This window comes from Oncorhynchus gorbuscha, unplaced genomic scaffold, assembly GCF_021184085.1.
Source record: "Oncorhynchus gorbuscha isolate QuinsamMale2020 ecotype Even-year unplaced genomic scaffold, OgorEven_v1.0 Un_scaffold_2534, whole genome shotgun sequence".
NCBI classification, from domain to species: domain Eukaryota; kingdom Metazoa; phylum Chordata; class Actinopteri; order Salmoniformes; family Salmonidae; genus Oncorhynchus; species Oncorhynchus gorbuscha.
In genome coordinates, this window is record NW_025747021.1 from 32397 (window position 1) to 46513 (window position 14117).

At 46.4% G+C, this 14117-nt stretch overlaps 1 protein-coding gene across 1 annotated transcript in view; it reads left to right on the forward strand.

The window, feature by feature from the left end:
* LOC124026052 (ankyrin-3-like) overlaps positions 1-14117 on the forward strand; it is a 71859-nt gene that overhangs the window by 31174 nt on the left and 26568 nt on the right. The window contains 7 exon segments of the mRNA XM_046339227.1: positions 1520-1744; positions 6529-6683; positions 6893-7104; positions 7374-7678; positions 11399-11627; positions 11981-12106; positions 13815-13940. Of these exon segments, the coding sequence (XP_046195183.1) occupies positions 1520-1744; positions 6529-6683; positions 6893-7104; positions 7374-7678; positions 11399-11627; positions 11981-12106; positions 13815-13940 (1378 nt within the window).

Below are 14117 nucleotides of genomic sequence, written 5' to 3' on the forward strand. Positions count from 1 at the left end.
CTCTCTCTCTCTCTCTCTCTCTCTCTCTCTCTCCCTCTCCTCCCTCCCACCCTCCCTCCCTCCCCTCCCTCTCTCCCTCCCTCCCTCCTCCCTCCCTCTCCCTCCCTCCCTCTCCCTCTCCTCCCTCCTCTCTCCCTCCCCCCCTCCTCCCTCCCTCCCTCCCTCCTCTCCCTCCCTCCCTCCCCTCCCTCCCTCCCTCCCTCCCTCCCTCCCTCCCTCCCTCCCTCTCTCCCTCCCTCCCTCCCTCCCTCCCTCCCTCCCTCTCCTCCCTCCTCTCTCCTCTCTCCCTCTCTCCCTCCCTCTCTCTCTCCCTCCCTCCCTCCCTCCCTCTCCTCCCTCTCCTCTCTCCCTCTCCCTCCCTCCCTCCCTCCCCCTCCCTCCCTCCCTCCCTCTCCCTCCCTCCCTCCCTCCCTCCCTCCCTCCCTCCCTCCCTCTCTCCCTCCCCTCCCTCCCTCCCTCCCTCCCTCCCTCCCTCCCTCCCTCCCTCCCTCTCCCTCCCTCCCTCTCCCTCTCTCCCTCTCCCTCTCCTCCCTCCCTCCCTCCCTCCCTCCCTCCCCTCCCTCCCTCCCTCCCTCCCTCCCTCTCCCTCTCTCCTCTCTCCCTCTCCCTCTCTCCCTCCCTCCCTCCCTCTCCCTCCCTCCCTCCCTCCCTCCCTCCCTCCCTCCCTCCCTCCCTCCCTCCCTCCCTCCCTCCCTCCCTCCCTCCCTCCCCTCCCTCCCTCCCTCCCTCCCTCCCTCCCTCCCTCCCTCCCTCCCTCCCTCCCTCCCTCCCTCCTCCCTCCTCTCCCTCCCTCCCTCCCTCCCCCCCCTCCCTCCCTCCCTCCCCCTCCCTCCTCTCCCTCCCTCCCTCCCTCCCTCCCTCCCCTCCCTCCCTCCCTCCCCCTCCCCCTCCCCTCCCTCCCTCCCTCCCTCCCTCCCTCCCCCTCCCTCCCTCCCTCCCTCCCTCCCTCCCTCTCCTCTCCTCCCTCCCTCCCTCCCTCCCTCCCTCTCCTCCCTCCCTCCCTCCCCCTCCCTCCCCCTCCCTCCCTCTCCCTCCCTCCCTCCCCTCCCTCTCCCTCCCTCCCCCTCCCTCCCTCCCTCCCCTCCCCTCCCTCCCTCCCTCCCTCCCTCCCCCTCCCTCCCTCCCTCCCTCCCTCCCTCCCTCCCTCCCTCCCTCCCTCCCTCCCTCCCTCCCTCCCTCTCTCCCTCCCCTCCTCTCTCCCTCCCTCTCCTCCTCCCTCCCTCCCTCTCTCTCCTCCCTCTCCTCCCTCCCTCCCTCCCTCCCTCCTCCCCCTCCCTCCCTCCCTCCCTCCCTCCCTCCCTCCCTCTCCTCTCCTCCCTCCCTCCCTCCCTCCCTCCCTCTCTCCCTCCTCTCCCCCCTCCCTCCCTCCTCCCTCCCTCCCTCTCTCTCCCTCCCTCCCTCCCTCCCTCCCTCTCCCTCCCTCCCTCCCTCCCTCCCCTCCCCCTCCTCTCCCTCCCTCTCTCTCTCTCTCTCTCTCTCTCCCTCCCTCCCTCCCTCCCTCCCTCCCTCCCTCCTCTAGATTCCTGGTCAGTTTCATGGTGGATGCACGCGGCGGCTCCATGCGGGGGAGTCGTCATAACGGAATGCGCATCATCATCCCGCCCAGGAAGTGCACGGCTCCGACACGCATCACCTGCCGCCTGGCGAAGAGGCACAAGCTGGCCACGCCCCCACCGATGGTGGATGGAGAGGGATTGGCCAGCAGGCTGGTGGAGGTGGGGCCTGCTGGAGCTCAGTTCCTGGGGTAGGCCTTCACATTGTTTATTTACCTGTTTGTTAGTTTTGATGCTTCTTTCCTCATCTCCATGGAAACCATCTGTTCTTGTAGTGGTTGGTGTTGATTTGTTATAGTGTGGTGTTTCAATGTTTAGATAGATGAGCTTGCCCACCTTTGTTCCCATGCCAACACAGACCCCAGTAGACACCAGCACTACTAAACTATTGTAGGTCAGTCTGCTGCTTCTTCACATAGCATCCTGCAGAGAGCACTACCCTACGTAGTTGAACACTTCTACCATGTGTTGGATAGTCATTGAAAGAGATTGCTTATAGTCTCCATAGTTAGACACTTCATTGAAAGAGATTACTTATAGTCTCCATAGTTAGACACTTCATTGAAAGAGACTGCTTATAGTCTCCATAGTTAGACACTTCACTGAAAGAGACTGCTTATAGTCTCCATAGTTAGACACTTCACTGAAAGAGACTGCTTATAGTCTCCATAGTTAGACACTTCACTGAAAGAGACTGCTTATAGTCTCCATAGTTAGACACTTCACTGAAAGAGACTGCTTATAGTCTCCATAGTTAGACACTTCACTGAAAGAGACTGCTTATAGTCTCCATAGTTAGACACTTCACTGAAAGAGACTGCTTATAGTCTCCATAGTTAGACACTTCACTGAAAGAGACTGCTTATAGTCTCCATAGTTAGACACTTCATTGAAAGAGACTGCTTATAGTCTCCATAGTTAGACACTTCACTGAAAGAGACTGCTTATAATAGTTAGACACTTCACTGAAAGAGACTGCTTATAGTCTCCATAGTTAGACACTTCACTGAAAGAGACTGCTTATAGTCTCCAAGTTAGACTGAAAGAGACTGCTTATAGTCTCCATAGTTAGACACTTCACTGAAAGAGAGACTGCTTATAGTCTCCATAGTTAGACACTTCATTGAAAGAGACTGCTTATAGTCTCCATAGTTAGACACTTCATTGAAAGAGACTGCTTATAGTCTCCATAGTTAGACACTTCACTGAAAGAGACTGCTTATAGTCTCCATAGTTAGACACTTCACTGAAAGAGACTGCTTATAGTCTCCATAGTTAGACACTTCACTGAAAGAGACTGCTTATAGTCTCCATAGTTAGACACTTCACTGAAAGAGACTGCTTATAGTCTCCATGTGGTCAGATGGCCATTTGTTCATGTGCTGTTTTGTAGGAATGCCAGTTTGTTGCTCATATCATCTTCTGTGTCTCTTATTGCTGCTTGGATGTGACTCAGTAAACTGCACCTTCCTAGAAAGCTCCCATGTCTAGACGATGGAGAGATGTTGGTTAGCCGAGTCCTGCAGCTGGGGCCACCAGGAACTAAGTTTATTGGGTAGGAGGAGCATCCCTTAGAGAGACATCAGGCTATCCATGATAGATAATATTAGGACCATCCCATAGAGCAGGGGTTCCCAAACTTTTTCACTCTGGGCCCCCCTTTCCAGCATTGGGGAACATCCCGTGCCCAACCCCCAACCCGGCCTGCACGCGCGCCACGTCTATTTATATGGGCTCAAGCACTGTTCTTGTTGGTGTAGAGAAGTTTGTATGTTAAAAGTGTTGTATTCATGTGATATTTGAGTGACTAAAAGATGACAACAATATATATTGGCTAAAAAACGTAAGTGAAACAATGACGAACATGACAAGAGGAACTGATGATGCACTACCCAGTTTAGAAAATTATACTGTTACAACTTTCAAGAGTAAGTTTAAAGTTTATTTAAGTTTAAGTAAGTTTATTTTTATTTAAAAAATTATTGGGGGGGGGACACCCCACAGTTTGGGAACCACTGCCATATAGAGACATCAGCCTGTCCATGCTAGGTAATATTATCACCATCTCCATCACGACCATGTGATTACCACAGAGAGACACCGGGCTGTCCATGCTAGGTAATATAGCACCATCTCCATCACGACCATGTGATTACCACAGAGAGACATCAGGCTGTCCATGCTAGGTAATATAGCACCATCTCCATCACGACCATGTGATTACCACAGAGAGACATCAGGCTGTCCATGCTAGGTAATATAGCACCATCTCCCATCACGACCATGTGATTACCACAGAGAGACATCAGGCTGTCCATGCTAGGTAATATAGCACCATCTCTATCACGACCATGTGATTACCACAGAGAGACATCAGGCTGTCCATGCTAGGTAATATAGCACCATCTCTATCACAACCATGTGATTACCACAGAGAGACATCAGGCTGTCCATGCTAGGTAATATAGCACCATCTCTATCACGACCATGTGATTACCACAGAGAGACATCAGGCTGTCCATGCTAGGTAATATTATCACCATCTCTATCACGACCATGTGATTACCACAGAGAGACATCGGGCTGTCCATGCTAGGTAATATAGCACCATCTCTATCACGACCATGTGATTACCACAGAGAGACATCAGGCTGTCCATGCTAGGTAATATAGCACCATCTCCATCACGACCATGTGATTACCACAGAGAGACACCGGGCTGTCCATGCTAGGTAATATAGCACCATCTCCATCACGACCATGTGATTACCACAGAGAGACATCAGGCTGTCCATGCTAGGTAATATAGCACCATCTCTATCACGACCATGTGATTACCACAGAGAGACATCAGGCTGTCCATGCTAGGTAATATAGCACCATCTCTATCACAACCATGTGATTACCACAGAGAGACATCAGGCTGTCCATGCTAGGTAATATAGCACCATCTCTATCACGACCATGTGATTACCACAGAGAGACATCAGGCTGTCCATGCTAGGTAATATTATCACCATCTCTATCACGACCATGTGATTACCACAGAGAGACATCAGCCTGTCCATGCTAGGTAATATAGCACCATCTCCATCACGACCATGTGATTACCACAGAGAGACATCAGGCTGTCCATGCTAGGTAATATTATCACCATCTCCATCACGACCATGTGATTACCACAGAGAGACATCACTTGGGCTTTTCCCCTCCTGGCTGTTTCAGCTCTTCCTGCTTGTTGGGCATGATACTCACTGCTGCACCAGTATCCTGCTATCGTGACTGCTGTTCCTTTCCCAAGTTTGTTTACTAGCCTGAAACCTCCCTTAAAAATATGACTTTGATCTGAATGATGGAGAAGACTGGGTCTCTATGTCCTCAGTCTCTGATAAGTTTCTACTCTCCTCACTAGGTAGTATCTCCTGTCACTTTAATGTCCAGAACGGGAGTAGATTGCAAGGAGTGACTTACATCTTGACATTTGTTTCATACAAGTTTTCAATTTGCTTGATAAAATACAAAATGAGGCTACATATTAATTCTTCCTCTTGAGTTATATTTTCTGTGTAATTCTCCTCTGTGGCATTTCATAGGATATAGTTATAGGATATGGTTATATGATATGGTTATAGGATATGGTTATAGGATATGGTTATAGGATATGGTTATAGGATATGGTTATAGGATATGGTTATAGGATATGGTTATAGGATATGGTTATATGATATGGTTATAGGATATGGTTATAGGATATGGTTATAGGATATGGTTATAGGATATGGTTATGTTATAGGATATGGTTATATGATATGGTTATATGATATGGTTATATGATATGGTTATATGATATGGTTATAGGATATGGTTATAGGATATGGTTATAGGATATGGTTATAGGATATGGTTATAGGATATGGTTATATGATATGGTTATATGATATGGTTATAGGATATGGTTATAGGATATGGTTATAGGATATGGTTATAGGATATGGTTATATGGATATGGTTATATGATATGGTTATATGATATGGTTATATGATATGGTTATAGGATATGGTTATAGGATATGGTTATAGGATATGGTTATAGGATATGGTTATGTTATAGGATATGGTTATATGATATGGTTATATGATATGGTTATAGGATATGGTTATAGGATATGGTTATAGGATATGGTTATAGGATATGGTTATAGGATATGGTTATAGGATATGGTTATATGATATGGTTATGTTATAGGATATGGTTATAGGATATGGTTATAGGATATGGTTATAGGATATGGTTATAGGATATGGTTATGTTATATGATATGGTTATAGGATATGGTTATAGGATATGGTTATAGGATATGGTTATAGGTTATGGATATGGTTATAGGATATGGTTATAGGATATGGTTATAGGATATGGTTATAGGATATGGTTATGTTATAGGATATGGTTATAGGATATGGTTATAGGATATGGTTATAGGATATGGTTATGTTATATGATATGGTTATAGGATATGGTTATATGATATGGTTATATGATATGGTTATATGATATGGTTATATGATATGGTTATATCATGCCTTCATTGATGGTTCTTTTCCAGTTCTGTGTCATTCTGGGACTGTCTACCTTCACATAGTGCAGCTTCTCGTCAGCTTCAGACTTGTCTAATTGCTCCATGCATCGTGTCTGTTCTAATAAATCCAGCTCATTGACATATGTTCCCATTCCGTTACAGACGAAACCATGAAAGTCTTTCAAGTCTATTTGCTCTGCATGTGCACCTCCCATCCTCATCTTCAATACCTCTCCAACAACAACTTAAGATATGAGTATAGAAGTCATGTGACATCATACCAACGGCATCTTCACCTTTCCTCTGTCATCCCAGTCGGCTCAGGAGGGGCGGCCATATTGGGGCTGTAGTGTTGTAGTTTGTGTGTAACCACAGCCCTGTGGTTCCCCCTACAGCCCTGTGATCGTGGAGATCCCCCATTTTGGTTCTATGAGGGGGAAGGAGAGGGAGCTGATCATGCTGAGGAGTGAGAATGGAGAGACCTGGAAGGAACATCAGTACGACTGCAAGACAGATGACCTCAATGAGCTGCTCAACGGCATGGATGAAGGTATGGACTATATTATAGGACTATCATTGAGATGGATGACGGATGACAGTATCGACTTTTATCTACCTCCACAGAGCTGGACAGTTCAGTGTAATAATCATTCTGTTGTCTCTACCTCCACAGAGCTGGACAGTTCAGTGTAATAATCATTCTGTTGTCTCTTCCTCCACAGAGCTGTAATAATCATTCTGTTGTCTCTACCTCCACAGAGCTGGACAGCGCCAAGGACCTGGAGAAGAAGCGTATATGTCGCATCATCACCAAGGATTTCCCACAGTACTTTGCGGTGGTGTCTCGTATCAGACAGGAGAGCAGCCAGATGGGCCCTGAGGGAGGAGTCCTCTCCAGCCTGACACTTCCATTGGTCCAGGCCTCCTTCCCAGAGGGGGCGCTCACCAAGAAGATACGCGTGGGACTGCAGGTTAGTCTGGTCACAGTGCTGAACTGTTCTGAGAACAGGTTAACCGTCACACTGTACCTGAACTGTTCTGAGAACAGGTTAACCATCACACTGTACCTGAACTGTTCTGAGAGCAGGTTAACCATCATACTGTACCTGAACTGTTCTGAGAACAGGTTAACCATCACACTGTACCTGAACTGTTCTGAGAACAGGTTAACCATCATACTGTACCTGAACTGTTCTGAGAATTATGAACTTTGATGAACTTCGATTCTGATTGGTTCTAGGCCCAGCCGGCTCCTGATGACATGGTGAAGAAGATCCTTGGTAACCGGGCAACATTCAGCCCCATAGTGACGGTGGAACCTCGACGCAGGAAGTTCCACAAACCCATCACCATGACGATCCCGGTCCCGCCCTTGTCAGGGGAGGGGGTTAGCAATGGCTACAAGGGAGATTCCACCCCCTGCCTGAGGTTGCTATGCAGCATCACCGGCGGAACCTCTCCTGCCCAATGGGAGGACATCACTGGGACCACGCCCCTAACCTTCGTCAACGACTGTGTCTCCTTCACTACCAATGTCTCTGCCAGGTAAGACTGTCTCCTTCACTACCAATGTCTCTGCCAGGTAAGACTGTGTCTCCTTCACTACCAATGTCTCTGCCAGGTAAGACTGTGTCTCCTTCACTACCAATGTCTCTGCCAGGTAAGACTGTGTCTCCTTCACTACCAATGTCTCTGCCAGGTAAGACTGTGTCTCCTTCACTACCAATGTCTCTGCCAGGTAAGACTGTGTCTCCTTCACTACCAATGTCTCTGCCAGGTAAGACTGTGTCTCCTTCACTACCAATGTCTCTGCCAGGTAAGACTGTGTCTCCTTCACTACCAATGTCTCTGCCAGGTAAGACTGTGTCTCCTTCACTACCAATGTCTCTGCCAGGTAAGACTGTGTCTCCTTCACTACCAATGTCTCTGCCAGGTAAGACTGTGTCTCCTTCACTACCAATGTCTCTGGCAGGTAAGACTGTGTCTCCTTCACTACCAATGTCTCTGCCAGGTAAGACTGTGTCTCCTTCACTACCAATGTCTCTGCCAGGTAAGACTGTGTCTCCTTCACTACCAATGTCTCTGCCAGGTAAGACTGTGTCTCCTTCACTACCAATGTCTCTGCCAGGTAAGACTGTCTCCTTCACTACCAATGTCTCTGCCAGGTAAGACTGTGTCTCCTTCACTACCAATGTCTCTGCCAGGTAAGACTGTGTCTCCTTCACTACCAATGTCTCTGCCAGGTAAGTGTCTCCTTCACTACCAATGTCTCTGCCAGGTAAGACTGTGTCTCCTTCACTACCAATGTCTCTGTCTCCTTCCAGGTAAGACTGTGTCTCCTTCACTACCAATGTCTCTGCCAGGTAAGACTGTGTCTCCTTCACTACCAATGTCTCTGCCAGGTAAGACTGTGTCTCCTTCACTACCAATGTCTCTGCCAGGTAAGACTGTGTCTCCTTCACTACCAATGTCTCTGACATGAGGTATTCCAGGTAAGACATGGTGTCTCCTTCACTACCAATGTCTCTGCCAGGTAAGACTGTGTATTCTCAGTACCAATGTCTCTGCCAGGTAAGACTGTGGTCCTTCACTACCAATGTCTATGCCAGGTAAGACTGTCTCCTTCACTACCAATGTCTCAGATGACAATGCCAGGTATTCTCAATGTGTTATTATACTACAGATGACATGAGGTATTCTCAGTGTTATTATACTACAGATGACATGAGGTATTCTCAGTGTTATTATACTACAGATGACATGAGGTATTCTCAGTGTTATATACTACAGATGACATGAGGTATTCTCAGTGTTATTATACTACAGATGACATGAGGTATTCTCAGTGTTATTATACTACAGATGACATGAGGTATTCTCAGTGTTATTATACTACAGATGACATGAGGTATTCTCAGTGTTATTATACTACAGATGACATGGTATTCTCAGTGTTATTATACTACAGATGACATGAGGTATTCTCAGTGTTATTATACTACAGATGACATGAGGTATTCTCAGTGTTATTATACTACAGATGACATGAGGTATTCTCAGTGTTATTATACTACAGATGACATGAGGTATTCTCAGTGTTATTATACTACAGATGACATGAGGTATTCTCAGTGTTATTATACTACAGATGACATGAGGTATTCTCAGTGTTATTATACTACAGATGACATGAGGTATTCTCAGTGTTATTATACTACAGATGACATGAGGTATTCTCAGTGTTATTATACTACAGATGACATGAGGTATTCTCAGTGTTATTATTATACATGAGGTATTCTCAGATATTACATACAGATGACATGAGGTATTCTCAGTGTTATTATACTACAGATGACATGAGGTATTCTCAGTGTTATTATACTACAGATGACATGAGGTATTCTCAGTGTTATTATACTACAGATGACATGAGGTATTCTCAGTGTTATTATACTACAGATGACATGAGGTATTCTCAGTGTTATTATACTACAGATGACATGAGGTATTCTCAGTGTTATTATACTACAGATGACATGAGGTATTCTCAGTGTTATTATACTACAGATGACATGAGGTATTCTCAGTGTTATTATACTACAGATGACATGAGGTATTCTCAGTGTTATTATACTACAGATGACATGAGGTATTCTCAGTGTTATTATACTACAGATGACATGAGGTATTCTCAGTGTTATTATACTACAGATGACATGAGGTATTCTCAGTGTTATTATACTACAGATGACATGAGGTATTCTCAGTGTTATTATACTACAGATGACATGAGGTATTCTCAGTGTTATTATAATACAGATGACATGGTATTCTCAGTGTTATTATACTACAGATGACATGAGGTATTCTCAGTGTTATTATACTACAGATGACATGAGGTATTCTCAGTGTTATTATACTACAGATGACATGAGGTATTCTCAGTGTTATTATACTACAGATGACATGAGGTATTCTCAGTGTTATTATACTACAGATGACATGAGGTATTCTCAGTGTTATTATACTACAGATGACATGAGGTATTCTCAGTGTTATTATATACAGATGACATGAGGTATTCTCAGTGTTATTATACTACAGATGACATGAGGTATTCTCAGTGTTATTATACTACAGATGACATGAGGTATTCTCAGTGTTATTATACTACAGATGACATGAGGTATTCTCAGTGTTATTATACTACAGATGACATGAGGTATTCTCAGTGTTATTATACTACAGATGACATGAGGTATTCTCAGTGTTATTATACTACAGATGACATGAGGTATTCTCAGTGTTATTATACTACAGATGACATGAGGTATTCTCAGTGTTATTATACTACAGATGACATGAGGTATTCTCAGTGTTATTATACTACAGATGACATGAGGTGTTATTTCTCAGTGTATTCTTATTATATACAGATGACATGGTATTCTCAGTGTTATTATACTACAGATGACATGAGGTATTCTCAGTGTTATTATACTACAGATGACATGAGGTATTCTCAGTGTTATTATACTACAGATGACATGAGGTATTCTCAGTTCTCAGTGTTATACTACAGTGACATGAGGTATTCTCAGTGTTATTATACTACAGATGACATGAGGTATTCTCAGTGTTATTATTAGGTATTCTCAGTGTTATTATACTACAGATGACATGAGGTATTCTCAGTGTTATTATACTACAGATGACATGAGGTATTCTCAGTGTTATTATACTACAGATGACATGAGGTATTCTCAGTGTTATTATACTACAGATGACATGAGGTATTCTCAGTGTTATTATACTACAGATGACATGAGGTATTCTCAGTGTTATTATACTACAGATGACATGAGGTATTCTCAGTGTTATTATACTACAGATGACATGACATTCTCAGTGTTATTATCTACAGATGACATGAGGTATTCTAGTGTTATTATACTACAGATGACATGAGGTATTCTCAGTGTTATTATACTACAGATGACAGGTATTCTCAGTGTTATTATACTACAGATGACATGGTATTCTCAGTGTTATTATACTACAGATGACATGAATTTCAGTGTTATTATAACAGATGACATGAGGTATTCTCAGTTGTTGACATGAGGTATTCAGTGTTATTATACTGTTATTATACTACAGATGACATGAGGTATTCTCAGTGTTATTATACTACAGATGACCTGTCCTTGTCCTCTGGCCTGTGTGTGTTTCTAACCTGTATCTGTCCTGTGTGTGTTTCAGGTTCTGGCTTGCTGACTGCCACCAGATCCCAGAGACTGTAGGCCTTGCCACCCAGCTGTACAGAGAGCTCATCTGTGTTCCTTACATGGCCAAGTTCGTGGTGTTCGCCAAGATGAACGACCCTATGGAGTCTCGCTTGCGCTGCTTCTGTATGACAGACGACAAGGTGGACAAAACCCTGGAACAGCAGGAGAACTTTGAGGAGGTGGCCAGGAGCAAAGACATCGAGGTGGGTTTCACCTGCTGCTTTCACTTCCTATGTACATCTCCTGCTCTCATCCATCACAATGCTGGGGAAGCCTAGTGGTTAGAGCGTTGGACTAGTAACCGGAAGGTTGCAAGTTCAAACCCCCGAGCTGACAAGGTACAAATCTGTCGTTCTGCCCCTGAACAGGCAGTTAACCCACTGTTCCTAGGCCGTCATTGAAAATAAGAATTTGTTCTTAACTGACTTGCCTAGTTAAATAAAGGTAAAATTAAATAAAACAATTCCTACACCATACATGATTCTAGAATGACTTGAACACTGTATGGTTGGACCAAGCTGTGTGATCAGGATGTCATTATGCTGTTGTCTCCTAGGTTCTGGAGGGGAGGCCCATCTATGTGGACTGCTATGGTAACTTAGCTCCTCTGACCAAGGCTGGACAGCTACTGGTGCTCAACTTCTACGCATTCAAAGAGAACCGGCTTCCTTTCTGTGTGAAGGTACACATACTATACTACTGTCTTGATGTCCTCCACTGAGTCATGGCCTGGGTAGGAGGCTGCTTGATGTTCTGCACTGACTCATGGCCTGGGTAGGAGGCTGCTTGATGTTCTCCACTGAGTCATGGCCTGGGTAGGAGGCTGCTTGATGTTCTCCACTGAGTCATGGCCTGGGTAGGAGGCTGCTTGATGTTCTCCACTGACTCATGGCCTGGGTAGGAGGCTGCTGATGATGAGTCATGGCCTGGGTAGGAGGCTGCTTGATGTTCTCCACTGAGTCATGGCCTGGGTAGGAGGCTGCTTGATGTTCTCCACTGAGTCATGGCCTGGGTAGGAGGCTGCTTGATGTTCTCCACTGAGTCATGGCCTGGGTAGGAGGCTGCTTGATGTTCTCCACTGACTCATGGCCTGGGTAGGAGGCTGCTTGATGTTCTCCACTGAGTCATGGCCTGGGTAGGAGGCTGCTTGATGTTCTCCACTGAGTCATGGCCTGGGTAGGAGGCTGCTTGATGTTCTCCACTGAGTCATGGCCTGGGTAGGAGGCTGCTTGATGTTCTCCACTGAGTCATGGCCTGGGTAGGAGGCTGCTTGATGTTCTCCACTGAGTCATGGCCTGGGTAGGAGGCTGCTTGATGTTCTCCACTGAGTCATGGCCTGGGTAGGAGGCTGCTTGATGTTCTCCACTGACTCATGGCCTGGGTAGGAGGCTGCTTGATGTTCTCCACTGACTCATGGCCTGGGTAGGAGGCTGTCATGGCCTGGGTAGGAGGCTGCTTGATGTTCTCCACTGAGTCATGGCCTGGGTAGGAGGCTGCTTGATGTTCTCCACTGAGTCATGGCCTGGGTAGGAGGCTGCTTGATGTTCTCCACTGAGTCATGGCCTGGGTAGGAGGCTGCTTGATGTTCTCCACTGAGTCATGGCCTGGGTAGGAGGCTGCTTGATGTTCTCCACTGAGTCATGGCCTGGGTAGGAGGCTGCTTGATGTTCTCCACTGAGTCATGGCCTGGGTAGGAGGCTGCTTGATGTTCTCCACTGACTCATGGCCTGGGTAGGAGGCTGCTTGATGTTCTCCACTGAGTCATGGCCTGGGTAGGAGGCTGCTTGATGTTCTCCACTGACTCATGGCCTGGGTAGGAGGCTGCTTGATGTTCTCCACTGAGTCATGGCCTGGGTAGGAGGCTGCTTGATGTTCTCCACTGAGTCATGGCCTGGGTAGGAGGCTGCTTGATGTTCTCCACTGAGTCATGGCCTGGGTAGGAGGCTGCTTGATGTTCTCCACTGAGTCATGGCCTGGGTAGGAGGCTGCTTGATGTTCCCCACTGAGTCATGGCCTGGGTAGGAGGCTGCTTGATGTTCTCCACTGACTCATGGCCTGGGTAGGAGGCTGCTTGATGTTCTCCACTGAGTCATGGCCTGGGTAGGAGGCTGCAACGGAACCAGTACTGATTGGAACAAACAGCTTTAGAACAAGGCCCGGAGGCCATGACCTCGTTCCATCCTGCCTCCCATTGATCTGCCAATTGATCCCCCCCGCACTTTAATGAGTGCTCTCCCTTCATGAACTAATCTTACCCTCAGGAACTCTTAGGATAGAGGTTTCCTGATATCACAGTCAGTAGTAGGGTTGATCTATAGCATTAAGAGCCGTAAACTGTGTGCATTCGTTCATGTAGTGAGTATCCCCTAAATGCTTTGGTTCCTCTCTAGGTCAGAGACAACAGCCAGGAGCCGTGTGGCCGTCTGACATTCCTGAAGGAGACCACTAAGAGCGCTAAGGGTCTCCCCCAGACGGCCGTGTGTAACCTGAACATCACCCTACCTGCGCTGAAGAAGGTAAGCACTCAGCTGTTGTAATGGCTGTGGTCCATATCATCCCGTCATCATTCAGGGGGATAGAGCAGTATGTTAGAGGTGAAGTGCTGCCTGAGTGTGTCTTTTATCTGTTTTGAGCTTCATAGTGGTTCATAGTGGTTATCTTTGGCTGTTTCCTAGCCAACCAAATCTCCCATC